Source organism: Pelodiscus sinensis, chromosome 10 (genome assembly GCF_052426305.1).
Source record: "Pelodiscus sinensis isolate ZL-2025 chromosome 10, ASM5242630v1, whole genome shotgun sequence".
NCBI classification, from domain to species: domain Eukaryota; kingdom Metazoa; phylum Chordata; order Testudines; family Trionychidae; genus Pelodiscus; species Pelodiscus sinensis.
Window position 1 is genome coordinate 9363996 of NC_143061.1, and position 18936 is coordinate 9382931.

The following is an 18936-nucleotide window of genomic DNA, read 5'->3' on the forward strand; positions in this document are numbered from 1 at the left end:
GCTCCCTTCCAGTGTTGCCAGATTCTGTTGGTTTCTGTCCATAAAGTTTTTTTTCCCCTATTGGTATTACTCAAGTGACACACGGAGAAACCAAGCGCATGTGAAGTGAGATACCTGCTGAGTGCACACTTAAGAGAATTGTGTGCTCCCTCTGCATCCAATCAAAGAGCTGCTATAGGTCAGTCGGCATAGCTCGCAAATTCTAGGTACACAAGCACAGTTAGCAAAACTACCCTATTCCAGGAGACCATCTTGTTTATGACTATCTTCCAGCCCACTGAGATGAAGGCCTAGGCTGCCCATTGCTGATTTAGATTATGCCTCTCAGCTGATAACTTAGACATCTTACCTGGTCATTAGTAACAAACAAAAATCACAGAATGCACATGATCTAAAGCTAGCCTTTTTATCTGTATAAATCATGGAAAAAACCGGGCAAATAAATGAAGGCAACAATTATCCCAAATCCAGTAATGATAGACACAAACCAACACCAAATGAGAATTGTAGAAATAAGGGCACAATCTGACAAAGCCAGACCTGAATAAAGCCATAAAAATGCTGAAATTAAAAATCCAACAAGGCAGAACAAGCAACACAGCACAAAGCCTAAGCATAAGCTCAAAGGTTATTATCTTTTCTCTATTATTCTTCAGATTACAGTCTAGGCAAGATACTTTTCACCTAGGCTTAACCCTCATTTCTAGTATGTATGGATGTGTTTTATAAGGCCACACTAGTAACATAGATAGGGTTGAAAAAAGTTCAATTCTTCTGCTTTATAAACTACAAAGAGCATAAAGCTGGCTTTTGCAATAAAGCAACTCAAAGAGGATTCCTTACTTATTAAAAACTATAATCACAGGTAACAAATGCAACAGACCTTAAAATTAAAGCAGCAATATTAAGCACTTTGAAAACTGTCATATTAAAATTGCTTTCAGTGCTTGACAAAGCCCATCAGAGATCCATACATTCATACTCAATTTGTAAGCATGAAATTGATTGCTACCAAAAAAGTGATAGACAATGTGATAAATATAAATGCAACAAAAACATTGATAAGAAAAATACTTCAGGCCTGAATGTTCTTTCATATACTTGAGCAGGGTTTTCGTTTATTGATCTTAAAAGAACCATATACAAAAGTGGGTAAGTATTACAGCAGTGGGGAATATAAAGTACTTGTCAAACTATTTATGGAACCAAATAGAATAACTTACAGATCAAACATGACCCCTGTCATGCAGAACTTAACTTAATTCAGAAAACAAGATGACAATATACAAAGAAAGGTGCAAGAACAATTAAGGAAGGTTTTATAAGAATCTGAAGAATAAAACTTTTAACAGAGAAGAAGTGAAAGTCTGTTCTATGTATAGTGTCAGGCAAGAAAAAGGTACAAAGACAAAACTGGGACAAACACACAAAGGGTATGTCTAAGACTAGAAAAAAAAAGTCTGTGGCAGTGCATCTCAGGGCCCAGGTCAATTGACTCATGGGGCTCGCAGTAAGAGATTAAAAATAGCAGCGTAGATATTTGGGCTCAGGCTGGAGCCTGATTTTTGTAACCTTCTGAGGGTGATAGGTTTCAGAGTCTGGACTCCAACCTGAGCCTAAACATTTACAGTAAAACTCCATTAGTCCGGCATCCAATGCTCCGGGACTCCTGATGGTCCGGCACCATCAGGAACCCAGAAGTGCTGGGGCAGCCGGACAGGCTTCCCCCATTCAGCTGCTGCTGAAACTGACCAGCAGCTGAATCGGGGACGCCGGGAGCAGAGCAGCTGGGGTGCTGCCGGGTTGGTTTCGTAGCGCCGCCCCTCGGCGCTGTGGGACCAACCCCGCAGTGCCCCAGCTACTTTGCCCCAGGCATCGGGATTCAGCCGCTGCTGAAACTGACCAGCAGCGTCAGTTTCACCAGCAGGCTGAATCCGGACAGCTGGGGCGCTGCCAGGTTGGTCTTGTAGCGCCGGACCAACCCGGCAGCATCCCAGCTGCTCTTGGGGACGCCTGGGGCAGAGCAGCTGGAGTGCTGCCAGGTTGCTCCCTCACTCCCCTCTCCTCCCCCCCCTCCATAGAATCATAGAATACTAGGACTGGAAGGGACCTCGAGAGGTCATCGAGTCCAGTCCCCTGCCCTCATGGCAGGACCAAATACTGTCTAGACCATCCCTGATAGACATTTATCTAACTTACTCTTAAATATCTCCAGAGATGGAGATTCCACAACCTCCCTGGGCAATTTATTCCAGTGTTTGACTACCCTGACAGTTAGGAACTTTTTCCTAATGTCCAACCTACCTCCCTTGCTGCAGTTTAAGCCCATTGCGTCTTGTTCTATCCTCAGGGGCCAAGATGAACAAGTTTTCTCCCTCCTCCTCATGATACCCTTTTAGATATCTGAAAACTGCTATCATGTCCCCCCTCAATCTTCTGTTTTCTAAACTAAACAAACCCAATTCCTTCAGTCTTCCCTCATAGGTCATGTTCTTTAGACCTTTCATCATTCTCGTTGCTCTTCTCTGGACCCTCTCCAATTTCTCCACATCTTTCTTGAAATGTGGTGCCCAGAACTGGACACAGTACTCCAATTGAGGCCTAACCAGCAGAGAGAAGAGTGAAAGAATGACTTCTTGTGTCTTGCTCACAACACACCTGTTAATGCATCCCAGAATCATGTTTGCTTTTTTTGCAACAGCATCACACTGCTGACTCATATTTAAACTTGTGGTCCATTATAACCCCTTTCTGCCGTACTCCTTCCCAGACAGTCACTTCCCATTCTGTACGTATGAAACAGACTGTTACTTCCTAAGTGGAGCACTTTGCATTTGTCTTTATTAAACTTCATCCTATTTACCTCAGACCATTTCTCCAATTTGTCCAGGTCATTTTGAATTATTACCCTATCCTCCAGATTAGTCGCAACCCCTCCCAGCTTGGTATCATCTGCAAACTTAATAGGCGTACTTTCTATACCAATATCTAAATCGTTGATGAAGATACTGAACACAGCCAGTCCCAAAACAGACCTCTGCGGAACCCCACTTGTTATGCCTTTCCAGCAGGATTGTGAACCATTAATAACTACTCTCTGAGTACGGTTATCCAGCCAGTTATGCACCCACCTTATAGTAGCCCCATCTAAGTTGTATTTGCCTAGTTTATTGATAAGAATATCATGCGAGACCGTATCAAACGCCTTACTAAAGTCTCAATATACCACATCCACCGCTTCTCCCTTATCCACAAAACTCGTTATCCTATTAAAGAAAGCTATCAGATTGGTTTGAAATGATTTGTTCTTTACAAATCCATGCTGGCTGTTCCCTATCACACTGCCACATTCCAAGTGTTTACTGATGATTTCCTTAATTACTTGCTCCATTATCTTCCCTGGCACAGAAGTTAAACTAACTGGTATGTAGTTTATAGCAGCAATACTTGTTGAGGAAAAAAAGCAACTGACCAAGGCCAAAAAACAAAAATAGCAGCAAAACTTGGGCGGGTGGGGGGCGGGGGAAGAGAAGGGAGGGATTAATGGGGGGGTTGGGTCACCTCACGCCCCCCGCCCCCCTAGATTGGGAACACATGCTTTATACTATAACACAAAGAAATATTTATAGATCTGCTGTTGAACAGTAACTATACAATTTGCATTACTATCACAAGATGTATACATATTATGCACTTCATATTATCTCCCACCTTCTATCAGTAATTCCTCTGTTGATCATTCAAACTTGAGAGAAAGATGAGACACATTATCATTTGCTTTGAAAAAGAAAGAATGCAATTTCAGAATCTCATGTGTAAGTGGATTCTTCAGCAGATTTGGGGGTGGGGGGTGGGGAGAGAGAATAGAAGAGGAGGAAAAAGCCATATTTGGAAACATTTCCCTTACTCAGAATACATGCAGAAAAGTCAAAGCAACACTGACCAAGCAAAGAGAACTCAGAGCCCTGCACCATCACCATATATTAACAAAGAGAGTAAACTTGAGACCTTTATAGGAGGCCACTTCCCTAGGGAGGGGAGTGACTCTGACCCAGCCTGTATGGAATCTGAACTTTTACCCTCTGGGAAACAGCCCACTGTTCTGCTAGATAGATTGCTGAACCTATTTAGATTTTGTTAAATAAAAAAATTAATAAGAAAATCCATCTTCTGAAAACTATTTTATTTAGTGACTAGTTTTCCTATGGCAGAAAAAGACCTGCTTACATACACTATATATACTCAGAAGTCTGTACAAATGTGTACTTTTATAGACGACTAATTCTTCTAGGCATATCGATGTACTTAAGTCAAACAAAATTTTTCATATCAAAGGTTACAACAGAAGAGGGAAAAACCTTTCTTGCACCTATTTTAAGCACAGCTTCAACTAGGAAAAAAAAAAAAAAAAAAAAAAAAAAAAGAGTGAAGAACCTCAGGTACCCTCAGGCTTATGTGTTTCCATGCAAATTTGTTCTTTTAAAGGACTACTGTTACACATTCCTTCCGGTTCTAAAAGATGCACTGCAGCAATGTTAAAAAGAAAAAAGTAACTATCACATACTATTTCTGCAATTTCCTCTTCCTCCTTATCTCTATCATTGCTGCTTACCACATTTTGTAACCAATTCACATTGTATTTCAAAATCAGATATTTATTTTGATGGGAACACAAGTGTTCCCAGTAGTGAGATGAAAATTCAGTAAGGTAGTGCTCTTCTGAAAGAAAAAACTCAGCATGGTGTTTGGGAAACTGTAGTGCTATTTATCACGATGCTTTGTGGATTTTTAAAAAAAAAAGAGTAAGGCTGTAAATCAAAATGCTCTGAATGAATTCCAATTTAAACAGAACTTAACTGCCTATCTAAATTACCCCCATAATTTTTTTTAAGAGCTACCATTATTTCTTTAGGGTCATTCAATGATGCTGTACTTTACTGTGGTAGTTTTGTCCACAGAAGCAATTGTGATGTCAAACAATGGATTTCTGACATCACTAAAAAAAGAAATGAAAAGCAATATGAACAAGAAGGTGACTGTTCTGTTTACACAGACCTCTTGGTAACCAAGTCTAATTGTAAAGAAAGTATAAAAAGTCATAATTTAAAACAAAACTGAATTCCTAAAACTCTTAAGAGCATTAAGTCATTGAAACGCCTCTGCAGCAGGAGTAAAAAAAAAAGTTGCCATAATACAGCACGTAACATTTAACTATTTTCTCATACAAAATTTGTTCTTACAGAAATCTGAGACCCTTCTGTACCCCTCCCATCCAAAAATTCAAGCTCTCTAAGTCTGGAGAACATTAAATAGGTAAAGTGTAACACAATACAGGCAGTCCCCGGGTTACGCGGATCTGACTTATGTCGGATCCGTACTTACAAACAGGGCTTTTCTTGCCCCGGAGGACGCGGGCAGTGGGACCGCCCAGACGCACCGCAGTTCCGCCGCCCGCGTCCTCCGGGGTGAGAAAAGCTGCTCCGTGTGTCCCAAGTCTGCTGGGGGGGGGGGGGGACCCCTCAGAAGACCAGGGAGACGTGGAGCAAAGCCGCGGAGGACGCGGGCGGCGGGACCGCGGCACGTCTCGGTCCCGCCGCCCGCGTCTCCCTGGTCTGCTGAGGGGGCGCAGCTAGTGCGCCCCCCCAGCAGACCAGGCTTTTCTCACGGATGCCTGGGGCAGAGCAGCTGGGGCGCTGCCGGTTGGTCCCACAGCACCGCTCCTCGGTGCTACTGGCCCAACCCAGCAGCACCCCAGCTGCTCTGCTCCAGACGTCCTGATTCAGCTGCTGCTGGTCAGTTTCAGCAGCGGCTGAATCAGGACGTCTGGGGCAGAGCAGCTGGGGTGCTGCTAGGTTGGTCCAGTAGCGCAGAGGAGCGGTGCTACTGGACCAACCCAGCAGCACCCCAGCTGCTCTGCCCCAGGCATCCCCAAGTCAGCCGTTGCTGAAACTGACCAGCGGCTGACTACAGGAAGCCCAAGGCAGAGTTGCTCTGTCCCGGGCTTCCTGGAATCAGCCGCTGATCAGTTTCAGCAGCAGCTGACTTGTGACACCTGGGGTAGAGCAGCTGGGGGGCTGCCGAGTTGGTCCCCGCAGCGCCGACGTGCGGTGCTGCGGGGACCTACCCGGCAGCGCCCCAGCTGCTCTGTCCCAGGCATCCAGATTCAGCTGCTGTTGAAACTGATCAGCGGCTGATTCCAGGAAGCCCGGGGCAGAGAAACTCTGCCTCAGGCTTCCTGTAGTCAGTCGCTGGTCAGTTTCAGCAACGGCTGAATCTGGACGCCAGTTCCGACTTACGTACAAATTCAACTTAAGAACAAACCTACAATCCCTATCTTGTACTTAACCCGGGGACTGCCCGTATATACACACGCACACAATGTGATTTTAATTAACCTATTAACCATACTACTTTTATCACTGAATGGCTGAATTCAGGATGCATGGCTAAAATAGATTCAAAAATTCTTCTAAACTATGTTTTATTAGCCAAAACAGAAATTAAAGTCAAATGAGAATTTATAGCAAATAAGATAGTACAAAGATTAAATGACAATGTTTACAAAGTTTACATGTATTCATTTTATCAGTAAATAGATCTATTCAACTCTTATCACAAAGCAGTACATTTGCTTACATTCTTCAGTATTCTGGAGAAGGGATTTTGGCATTTATGTGGAATAATGGATCTTCATACAAGTTTCTGTGAATTTTCAAACCAATCAAAACAAAAATTGTGAATCAATGACTATTCATGCAAAAGTAATTCTAAAATTAAAAATTTAAACAACTTTAAAAAAAATCTTTTTTATGGATATCACCATTGTTCTAATTTTCTTAAGTGTCCAGCATGTGATTTTGTTTTATTTTGCACAATTGCACACCCAAGAGGAATGCTAAGTAAGGAGCTTATCTTTCAACAGGACTTATAACAAGAGTCCCAGATATACTGGACAAACTGATCATCATCAGAAATGGCAGAATCGCAAGTAGGGCTTACAAATGAGATGTCCCCAAATTAATAATGGGGTGAAACCTTTACTGTTTACAGGTTCCAGAATGCAATATTCAGTTTTACTCCAATAGGCAACTGTGGTCTAGTGGTTTAAGCACTGGATTCAGGATGTCTTCAACTAGGCATTATTTATCCCAATACTAATCTTCAGTTGTCTTTGTGCCTTCAAGTAAGTAATTTAACCTCAGTTTCCCTATCTACAATTATCACAATCCTCTGGGAGGGAAGATAATATAAAGATTAAGATTTTCAAGTGACTAGTAAGGATGTCAATGCATAGTCAACTACATGATTAATCCATAAATGTCACCTGTGCTTTGCTAGCAGAAATGACCTTTTGTTTCTAGAACCACTTTGTCAAATGAATTCTATTACTGCTCTTGCCAGGTGGCTCTCAAATCTTCATGTAACCAAAGGATTTTTGCACCTTTTTAAAGCATGGATATCAAAGCCAGGTTCCACATTAGTTATGTGAGGTCAAGACTATCCAGGCCAACAGTAGAAGTAAGAGACCCCAGACAAATGTAATCTACTATTGACTGCTCTGAGTCAGGATTCTTTCAATTTCAATTAAATAAAGAAGGAATTATTTCACATTCTGCATTTTCCTTTCATTTCCATTATAAAACAAAATAATCAGAATTTAAGTTGTAAGCAAATTACACTGAAGTCAATCAACTCATCTAACGATAGGGAAAAATAATAATACATAGAACATTACCTGTAATTTCAGACTGCAGTAACATTAAATTATTAAATAAACACATTGTTCTGCATTATTTGGGTTTTCACATTTTTGAAAGATATTTTGTCCTTGTGTAGTTCTTTCATCTTCCAGTATTTTATAAACAGTGAACTCCATAGTGTCCTAGTTTGTTACCATACACTCACCTAGCTAAATACATGGAGTCTGTCATCATACATCACACCTTCTATTCTAAGAACTAAGGTAACAGTCCAGATACAATAGTACAAATAAAAGCATCTTGGATGGGCAATAAGCAGCCCATGGATTGGCCATAGTTTGCCTCAGTTAGCCCCTGGCAGGCTGCTAGATGCTTTTTTAATTCGAGTGTTCGCAGGTAGACCATTTGCAGCTTCCATTAATATACATTTATTAGGAATCTGACTCTGCATACTGCACCTATATGCTTGGATAGATTCACTCTTGGATAAAAGAGAAACAAGTATCCTAGATGATTAATGAATATTTTAGATCCATTAGATGAATTATATTGCTTAACCACATCTGGATCAAGGAATAGGCAACTCTAGGCCTGCCAGAGGGGGATCATAGATGGGAAATATGCAAGTTATTCACTTACTCTTAAAGAAAATCTTTTAGCCAGTTACACCAAAATTAGATTTTCAGACAGGTTACTTGTCTGATTTCCCATATCTAAATACTCAAAGATACTCAAGAATGGAACAACAATGCTTTATCTGATATACTGCAAATTATCACTAACTGCTCTTTCAAATTTGACACATTTCACTCCAGAACACTAGCATTTCAAAAGCAGCACATACAACTTCAAAAATGTATTGTTTTAAAGTGTCGTCATTACTGTTAAAAAGCAAAATGACACTTCTCGTTCTGTGTTAATGCAGTGTTCTATGAGGGACACCTACCTAGAATATATCACCAGACATCACTATATCAGGAGAAATAAGCTGGAGTGCTGATGAGAAGCAAAATCACAAAGTAGCTGCCATTCTTCTCTGATGGCTTACAGGATAACCTATCCTAAATGCTCAATTCTGAGGGATAATCTACACTCATTCCTATATTTGCTTCCTACAACCAACCTCTTTATAACTTTTCATGAGTGAAATATTCAATTACTTAGATCCTTAATATCTAAACTGTGTCACTAAAATTATTCTGGAGCTGATAGAGGAGATATCTGAGCCTTTAGTTATTATCTCTGAAAAGTCACTGAAGTCAGGAGAGATTCCAGAAGACTGGAAAAGGGCAAATATAGTGCACATCTATAAAAATGGAAAGAACAACCACCCAGGAAACTACACACCAATCAGTTTAACTTCTGTGCCAGGGAAGATAATGAAGCAAGTAATTAAGGAATTCATCTGCAAACTCCTGGAAGATAATAAGGTGATAGGTAACAGCCAGCATGGATTTATAAAGAACAAATCATGTCAAAAGAATCTGATTGTTTTTCCCGAGTTTAATGATAAGGTCATGCAAGACTGTATCAAATACTTTACTGAAGTCTATATATGCCATGGTATAGCACATCCGTCCCTTCTCCTTTACCCGCAAGACTTGCTATCCTATCAAAGAAAACTATCTAGATGGGGCTACTATCAAGTGGGTGCAAAACTGACTGGATAACCACTCTCAGAAAGTAGTTATTAATGGTTCACAATCATGCTGGAAGGGCATAACAAGTAGGGTTACGCAGGTATCTGTTTGGGACTGGTATTTTTCAATATCTTCATTAACAATTTAGAAAGGATCACAGAAAGTATGATTATTAAGTTTGCAGATGAAACCAAGCTGGGAGGGGTTGCAAGTGCTTTGGAGAATAGGGCAATAATTCAAAATGATCTGGACAAACTAGAGAAACGGTCTGAGGTAAACAGGATGAACTTTGATAAGGACAAATTCAAAGTACTCCACTTGGGAAGGAACAATCAGTTTCACACATATAGAATGGGAATTGATTGTCCAGGAAGGAGTACTCCTGAAAGGGATTTAGGGGTCATAGTGGATCACAAGCTAAATAGGATTCAACAATCTGACATTGTTGCAAAAAAAGAAAACATGATTCTAGGATGCATTAGCAAACATGTTGCGAGCAAGACATGCTGTACTCTGCACTGAATAGGCCTCAGTTGGAGTATTGTGTCCAGTTCTAGGCACCACATTTTAAGAAGGATGTGGTAAAATGAGAAGGTCCAGAGAGGAGCGACAAAAACAATTAAAGGCCAGAAAACGTGAGCTATGAGGGAAGACTGAAATAATTGGCCTTGTTTAGTTTAGAAAAAAGAAGACCGAGAGGGGACATGATAGCAGATTTCAAGTATCTAAAAGGGTGTTACAAGGAGGAGGGAGAAAAACTGTTCTCCTTGGCCTCTGATGATAGGGCAAGAAGCATGGGGCTTAAACTGCAGCAAGAGAGATTTAGGTTTGACATTAGGAAAAACTTCGTAACTGTCAGGATGGTTAAACACTGACAAATTGCCTAGGGAGATTGTGGACTTTCCATCACTGGAGATCTTTAAAAGAGGTTTGGATAAACATCTATCAGGGATTATCTAGATGGTTCTTGGTCCTCCTGTGAGGACAGGGTACTGGACTTGAAAGAACCTCAAGAGATCATCCAGTTCTAGTATTCTATGATTCACCTAAATGTGGGTTATGTAATATGTGTCTTATGACTTTTCAAGTAGATTATGTTCTTATGGATAATCTAAGCACCTCACCCAGACAGAGACACTCCTTCCCTATACATTATGCAGTTTTTTACATTAGCTTTAGTAGCCGCTCTTTACCAACTTGGCTGCATTTTTAAGCATCTGTTTGTACTTACAAAATTATCCAATTCTCAACAACTGCACTTATCTACTCTTCTCTCTTTGTGAAATCTAAGGATTAAATATGATGAGGGCTAGGGATCTGAAAGTTTAACCGTTGGATGCTGGAGCAGTTCCCTGCCTGCTCTGGGCAGAGGGCTGCTTTAGCCCCATGAGGGGCATACTGCAGATAGGGGCTGATCCACCCTATCTGGAACAGCCCCTGAATACAACAGGGGGGCCACTCCAGACCACTCACGCCCCCTTTAACCAATATTGGAGTGCCCCCCTCAACCAAAAATTATTGTCCAACCCTGCCATTATACAGTAAAACTCCGATGGTCCGGCATCTGATGGTCCGGTACTCCTGATGATCCGGCACCATCAGGAACCCAGAAGTGCTCCGGGCAGCCGAACCATTGGAGCTGCTCTGCCCCCAGATTCCCCGATTCAGCCGCTGCTAAAACTGACCTGCGGCTGAATTGGGGACGCCTAGGGCAGAGCAGCTGGGGCGCTGCTGAGTTGGTCTGACCTGGGCTTCCTGGAATCAGCCCCTGATCAGTTTCAGCAGCGGCTGACTTGGGGACACCTGGGACAGAGCAGCTGGGCCAGCAGCGGCTGAATCAGGGATGCCTGGGGCAGAGCCAGACTATCGGAAGGGGGGGGCTATGAAGGGTCTGGGGTGGCATTCCCCCCACCCAAGATGCCTCATAGCCCCCCCTTCCGATAGTCCGGCAAATCTGATAATCTGGCACCCCCTGGGTCCTAAAGGTGCTGGATTATCGGAAGTTTACTGTACTAACATTAGCTTGAAGGGAAACTATATTTTAAAACATAGTTTTAGATCACACCTAAATAACAAAAATCTGTTTTCAACTTGGGCTGTTTTCTCCTTTTCTGCAAATAAATCTGTTTATACCCTTGGGTGCCTGTTGCTCATGTGCACTAGAATAGTAACAGACATGTTCATACACCATAATGAAAGAAATATATGTTCCTTTAAAAAAAAAAGACAATAGAACAGTTACTCTCTGCATGGTGGTGAAAGCTAGTAAGTTTGTTATACACTGCCCAGTGTCCATTTTTTAAAGTCATCACTTTAAAATGACTTCTACTTTTTATATGCTTCATTTTATACTTAAAAACACCACACATATATATTACATTTTCAGTCAGTTCTCCTGAGAAGCTACTGTTAGTTTCTATTTATGGCCTTTCCAGTCACAAGGGCTCCAGAGATCTCCCAACACAGAAGATATCTAGGCCAATCACTTATTGGTGCTAAACTAGATGTGCACATAGACCTTCAGACAAAAACAAGGCAAAGTCACTACTCTGAGGAATTTACTATCTAATTTTTCAACTGAAAATCAGGTTCTATCAGTAACCCATTTCCCCTATCATTTCTCCTACATCTCAGAGCATGGCAATCTTCCTGCTGTTTTCCTTGTGTACACAGATGTTCAGGTACTAGCATGATCCCATTTGTGCCTATATCAACAGTAACAATATGCAGTAATGGACTTCTCAAGAAAACTACTTTTCAAAAAGATATATACATGACATTATTAATTTTATATTCACATTAAACTTAGATAGATGCAGCCTCAGCAGGGGTATGTCTACACTGCCATCCTAGTTCGAACTAGGGTGGCTAATGTAGGCATTGGAAGTTGCAAATGAAGCCCGGGATTTAAATATCCCGGGCTTCATTGCATCTTGCCGGGCGCCGCCATTTTTAAATCCCCCTTAGTGCGGACTCCGTGCCCGCGGCTACACGCGGCACAGAGTAGGTAGTTCGAATTAGGCTCTCTAATTCGAACTACCATTACTCCTCGTGGAACGAGGTGTACCGGTAGTTCGAATTAGAGAGCCTAATTCGAACTACCTACTCTGTGCCGCATGTAGCCGCGGGCACGGAGTCCGCACTAAGGGGGATTTAAAAATGGCGGCGCCCGGCAAGATGCAAATGAAGCCCGGGACATTTAAATCCCGGGCTTCATTTGCAACTTCCAATGCCTACATTAGCCACCCTAGTTCGAACTAGGGTGGCAGTGTAGACATACCCCAGGATATCTGCCCTTCCCATTGTAGCCTACTAACATCTGCTTTATTTCATCCATTCCCTTACTGCTTCTCTGCCATTTTCCACACTCCACACTTGAATATTTGTTTCTCTATTTCCACTCACCCATATACTCAAAGTTCCAAACTTCTCATCTACAAGTACTTTGTTTCAAGACCCATTACACACATCCAAAGATTTCCAAAACAAAGCATTTTTCCACCTACCTACATCAAATCTGAATTCTGCCTCCTACCTTCCCACAACAGTCCCAGTTCTCCTTGAACGTCTATGCCATCAACCCTATTTCTGGTACCTAAATTTTATCTCTTACATCTCAACTGTTTTCCTAGTACCTCCTCCTTATTCCACCCAAGTTACTTAACACTATTATGTTCTCTTCTAATAAAACTGTTGGCTGAACCTTTATTAACATAAAAAAGTAAAATCAATATGTATGTATGAAAGTATGGGGCAGCAGTGGGAAAGGGAGCATTTAGAAGAGAAGAAATGCAGACTTGCACCTTGCATTTACCAAATTTCAATGTTAGGAGTTGTGAAACAGCAGAACGATTAAACCTTATATAAAAGGTCTATATGTTGGTTTGGTTAAAAACAAAAGAAGCACACAACTCATCTTTCCCATTATTCAGATTTGTTTTTTTCGCATCCTCTTTTAACCCCATCCTTTCCTTCTTGCATCCTGATTTCCTCCACTGTTTAAACCTCTCCATGCTTCAATCATTTCACCTTCAAGAACATAACCAACTCCTCTGTTACCTTTCTTCCAAAAAACATTGCTACTATGTTTATATTCCTCTTCTTTTGCTCTAAACTACTGTTTCCTTAATTTACTGCCTTCTTTCAAATTCAGAGTAAGTGTCCTTTCCACACCTGTGAAATTCTATAAATTTGTACTTGCTTTTCTCTACTGCAATCCCTACCTTCTGCAAAATCTTTTTCAACTGCTTTTATTTTCCCATATCCTAACTATATCATTTTCACGCTGCCCATATACTTTTCCCAAAGCAATTTTCACTAGCCACCCCTTCTCCTTCAGAAGATTTTTTAAATGTACCTGTTACACTGAATTTTGTGGTATAGACGTTTGTACTTCTTAGAATAGTTTTACACTGACACAGTAACGTGACAAAAACTACAAATAAAATTAATCCTATGTGCAAATTGTTGTTCTTATACAATGAGAGACCACAGCTACATCTTCAGATTAACTGAAAAAATTCCTTTTATTCACCTGAATTTTTTTTAGTTATATTTTAAATATTACATTAAGGTCCTTCTTAAGACACTTGTCATTGTCAGGTTGTAATGTGACGTTCAATATCAGCAGTGGTTAAGCTGTGGACTCAGACAACCCCATATCTAACTTCAAAAATAAACAGCAGGTTAAGTAATTCAAGATCTAGGATGCAAATTTTACATATAGTTACTTTTTAGTCACACTTACCTTGATCATGCAGAGTATGAGTAGGACCCTCAAACTCATAGCCATGAAAAAAAAATATCATGGACGGTGAAAACTGGTTCCTTCTTCTGCCCCCAAGAAGTCTGGTATTTTGTACACTTTCACCATATAGTATACAGATTTCACAGAAGAAATCAGTGTTTCTCAGATTGGGGGTCCCAACTCAAAAGGGAGTTGTAGAGTGATCACAAGATTATTTTAGGGGACTCACGGTATTGCCTCCCTTACTTCTGTGCTGCTTTCAGAACTGTATGGCTGAGCATCCAGTTCTGAAGGTGACAACCCACAAGCAGCACCTCAGAAGTAAGGGTGGCAATACCATACCATGCCATCATTTCTTCTCCACTGCTGCTGCTGATCGCTCTTCAGAGCCAGGTTGCTGACCAAAAGCCACCACTTTCTAACTGACCAACTCTGAAGGAAAGCACCACTGCCAGCAGCACAAGAGAAAAAGCAGAAGTATCACAACTCACACACAATAACCTTGCAAATCCCCCACAACTCCTTTTTTAGATCAGGACCCCTACAACTACAACACTGAGAAACTTAAGATTTAAATAGCTGAAAGCATGACATGTATTGATTTAAAAATCCTATAACTGCAAATTGACCAAAGAGCCATGAATCTGTAGACCTTAAATATGACACACAAATTACCTTTCTAGTCCACGACTAAATAGATCTCTGAAGAGCTGTCCAGTATTACAGTGCAACCTAAGAACAATTAAAACCATTCCTGATATATTAATTCCTAGAACTGATTATACTCTTCCAACATACAATTTGTGAGAAAGATACTAGACATTAGGTTCTACAGCGACCCGATCTTCACGTTAAACACGAAAAAAGTGCACTATATCAAAGCCCTGATTCTTGATGTCATAATCGGATTAGCAAACCTTTTGCCTATGGATGCAGTAAAACAGAAGTATACAGTACGGATGTAAGAAAGTAGTTGAGTACTCGACTATCCAATAAGCCTAGGCTACTCAACTACTCTACTTGCATTTCCTCCTCCCCACCGAAGGACCCAGAACGAGCAAGCTACTTTGGGGGCAGCTCAGCCACAGCTCCGCTCTCTGCCCATTCCTTCTCCTGGGAGCCCCACTCTCGCACGGCAGGTAAGGAAGTGGCCAGGGCTGCCCAGCGCTGGGCCAGGAGCCCAGGACCAAAGCCTGGGCGGGCGGAGTGCAGTAGCTAGGTGCTCCCAGGCTGGGCTCAGGGAAATGCAGGCCAGTCACATTGGCTGGGCTGGTGGCGCTACGTGGGTGGGTCTCCAGTGGTGAGCCAGGCCAACATCACTGGCAGCACTGTGCGGAGCCCTGGACTGGTGGTGCTCCATGTGGGATGGGTAGGTGGGGGCAGCACCTGTGGCTGGGCTATGTGTTTGGGGAGTCCGGCCATGCCCTGCAGACACCCTGGGAGGAGACTCCAGTGTGGCAGGGCTCGCTCCCTGGCTGGAACAGGCCCAGGCCGGGCGCTGAGTGCTGGTGGCAGCAGCCCACTGGGCTCGCAGGAATGGAATGGAGCTCGACAGTTGTTGGGGCTTTGTCCTGGATGGGTGCTGTTTGGCTTAGCCCAGGCATGCTGCAACCCAAAAGTGCAAAGCAGGGCGAGTGGCCAAGGACTGAGTAGGGCTCATGCGGCCCTGCTTTCACTGTCCACCCGCCATGGCCCTGCAATTCCTGACCGGGCTCTACCCATTTCGAATGATGCCTGGACGCCGCTACCTTGCACGTCAATCATCCAGTGCACAGTCCCTTCCCCTCCCTCGGGGTGGAGCTCTTGCCCCGAAATGGCTCTGCTCGCGGGGCTGGAGGCATGAATAGGCAGATAAAGCACCTCACTGATGACCCAGTGCTCCCTTCCTGGAGCCCAGCCAAGTACTTGCAGAGGTTCTCCCAAGCCTCCAGAGAGCAGACAGGAAGACGAGAGGAGGGTGGTTAAATGAGAGGTGCTGAGAAGTCACGACCCAAACAAAATTCACCCGCAGGCTGCCCCTTGCTGGACTGGCCCAGCGTGTTATGCTGTTCTCGGGGCTGGCTGCAGACAGGGGCTGCTGGCTCGCACTACCCCCGCTGTTGCTCTGCAGTTTAAATGTAGTAAGAGCTGATTGTGTGCTCAGCTCTTACTACTTTTCAACTGCAGAGTCACGGGGGGGCGGGGAGGGAGAAGAGATGGAGGGTGGGAGTAGCTTCCGGAGGCTTCCAACCCTATCAACTAATTGTGTAGTTCATAGAAATTCTACTGACTACACGATAAGCTAATTTCTCATTTCTTAACATTCCTATTATACTGTAAGATCTGAGATAAGTTTCCAGGGACATAAAACAAATCTATAAATAGAGCCCCATGTAGATATAAAATTGTATCTGCATGTGCAAAAATGAGTTATGGATGTCCGCATTGACATCAAATTTGTGGGGTTCTAGATGCCAAATTTGTATTCGCATCCATATCTGCAAAAATGAACTACAGAGGTCTGCATCCATATCCGCAGATGTGGATACCTGCGGATATCTGTGGATTGGCAAAGCTCTAGCGATAAAAACAGTCAAAACTGGATGTCATATTGTCACTCGCAGCTCTATGCCTCAAATAATTACATCAGAAATAATCTAAATCACAGGTTTCTTCATAACTATAAACCAGTCCAAAAAAAAAGAGACAGTCTTGGCTACGTTTTTCTTTACCAAAAAATGACAATATGCAATTAAACTAGAATAAATGAGAGATGCTCTAGCCATAAGAACATATTGTATAAACCAGAATATATCAGTCATAAGATAACTGCAATGAACTGAATAAATTAAAGTTTAAAAATAATGGAAGCATCCATTTATGGGACACTTGGAAAGCATTTCTTTAATTGAGAGTCTGTATTTCACTTTATTTTATGAATTGGAAGGCATTCAAGTGCTAATGCCAAATGTTTTAAAGGGGAACAGCAAAACAGCAATGTGTGTTTATACGTGCAGTGGCAGGGATAACGTATGTGTTAATGCGACTGTACAGTATGTGCCATTTTATTCTGTTGAACAGGCATGCCAACTCTTGATCATTGGAAGGAGTCTCCCCTTCAACAGAAGTCTGTGATTTTTAATCAAGACTGTCTGACTTATGATGGAAGAGTCTGTGTTATGTTACCAAATAGCTTGAAAATCTTATCCATTTAGTTATCTCCGCTTCTAAGAACCCATGGACTGAGAAATGGGACAGACAAGGATTAGAAACAGAAGGCTGGAAAGAAAAATCTCAGAATTTGTGCACCCAATGAAAGAGACGCTGCCATTATTCTCTAAAAGAGGAGGACCCACCTCCCCCCAAAAGAGAGAACAGCTTCAGGGACAGACAAAACAAAAACCCTCCCAGACTGCAGCTGCCCTGCCACAATTAGCTCCCCTGAGCTCTATTTTACACCGATTCCGCATTCAGGAGGAAAGACTCGCCCGGTGCTCAACCCCGGGCGAATTGCCCCACGCACCTCCCGGGGGGGGGGGGGGGGGGGGGACACGCCTCTCACTTCCCGCGGCGTGACAGGTAGAAGAGCGAGTCCCAGCTACTTCATACTCGCTTCCAGCCCGGCTCCCGCACTCCGGGGGGGGGGGGGGGGGGGCAGAGCGCTCCCGCCCGGGACAGAAGGGCTTGGCCGGGGCGTGTTTCAGACGACACTCGGGATTCCGGGACAGGAGGTTGGCAGCTGCCCGGGAGGCCTGGCCAAGGTGCGGGCGCGGGGGGGGCGGTTGGGGCTGCCGCGAGAAGGGGCCGGGCCCCGCAGCCCGCCGGGAGGAGGGGCGCTCCTTCCCCTCAGGCCGGTCCCCGGGCGAGGCCTAGCGCTCCCCCCCCGCTCCGGCTCGGGGAACCTACCAGCTGCTGGCGGATCCACCGTAACATCCCCCCGGCCGTTCGCTTTCCCCTCGGGAGCGCCGCTCGAGCCCGCCGCCGCCTCAGTGTAGCCGCCAGTCGCTGCTCCGCCTCCCCATGGCGCAGAGACGCGGCGCCTGCTTAGGTGCGGCGCAGCCCGCCCAGCGCCCCGAGCCGCCGCGGCCGCCCCGCAACCGCCATCCTGCAGCCGCCGTTGTCACCCAGGCAGCCCCGCCCCCTTCGCCGGAAATGACGCGAGAGAAGGAACCCGGGGTGAAGGCGGAGCCTGAAGAAAAGGGGAGGAGGGAAAGTTGATCGCGGGGGGATGGGCAGGCCAGGGAACAGATGGGGGGGGGGGGGGCAGGGAAGCTGAGGGAGAAATCCAAACCAGCCCCCCTGTGCTGCCCCCCAGGCTTTGGAGGAGCTGCCGTTTTAAACAGCTTGGAAAATCCCCTCCTCTCCCTTCACCCCCCCCCCAGCTGGGAAGCCCTCAGTGCACCTCGCTGGGCAGAGGCTGCTGCCTATGGGGCTGACTAAAACTGTCCCCCCCCTCCCATCTGCAAGTAGCCAGCTGGTGTCTGCTCCCTCACACATAATGGTATAAGCTGGGGGCAGGGGCCCTGTTGTTACAGGAGCGAGACCCCTGGTGGGCAAGGTGCACCCCGAGGGCCACATGCAGCCCATCGGGGTTCTAGCGGCGGCTCGTAAACATTTTCTTAACCGTAGCTTGTGCACAGGGTTGCCAGATTCCACTGGTTTCCATCGGTGTCCGTTTTTTTTTTTTTGGTACCAGTATTTCTCTGCGATGACACACACCGAGGTGCATGTTGATTGCACACAACTTTGGCCGCAAAAGATATGGGCTCCCTCGGCATCCCATCAAAGCGCTGATATGATTTAATGGCCATCCCCTGCAAATTCTAAGTATGCAAGCAGGGTTAGCAAATCTACCCTATTCCAGGAGGCC

General features: G+C 44.0%; 1 protein-coding gene across 6 annotated transcripts in view; it reads right to left on the minus strand.

Moving 5' to 3' along the window:
• The window catches only part of ATP11B (ATPase phospholipid transporting 11B (putative)), a 108481-nt gene extending 90270 nt beyond the window's left edge, over positions 1–18211 (minus strand). For all 6 annotated transcript variants that reach the window (XR_012906317.2, XR_016350339.1, XM_075938048.2 and 3 more), the window contains exon 1: positions 17973–18211. Coding sequence is in view for 4 of the 6 variants with exons in the window: in XM_075938048.2 (XP_075794163.1) it covers positions 17973–17999 (27 nt within the window). In the remaining 2 variants the exon portion in view is untranslated. The remainder of the gene's footprint in view (positions 1–17972) is intronic.
• Between the last annotated feature and the right edge of the window lie 725 nt (positions 18212–18936).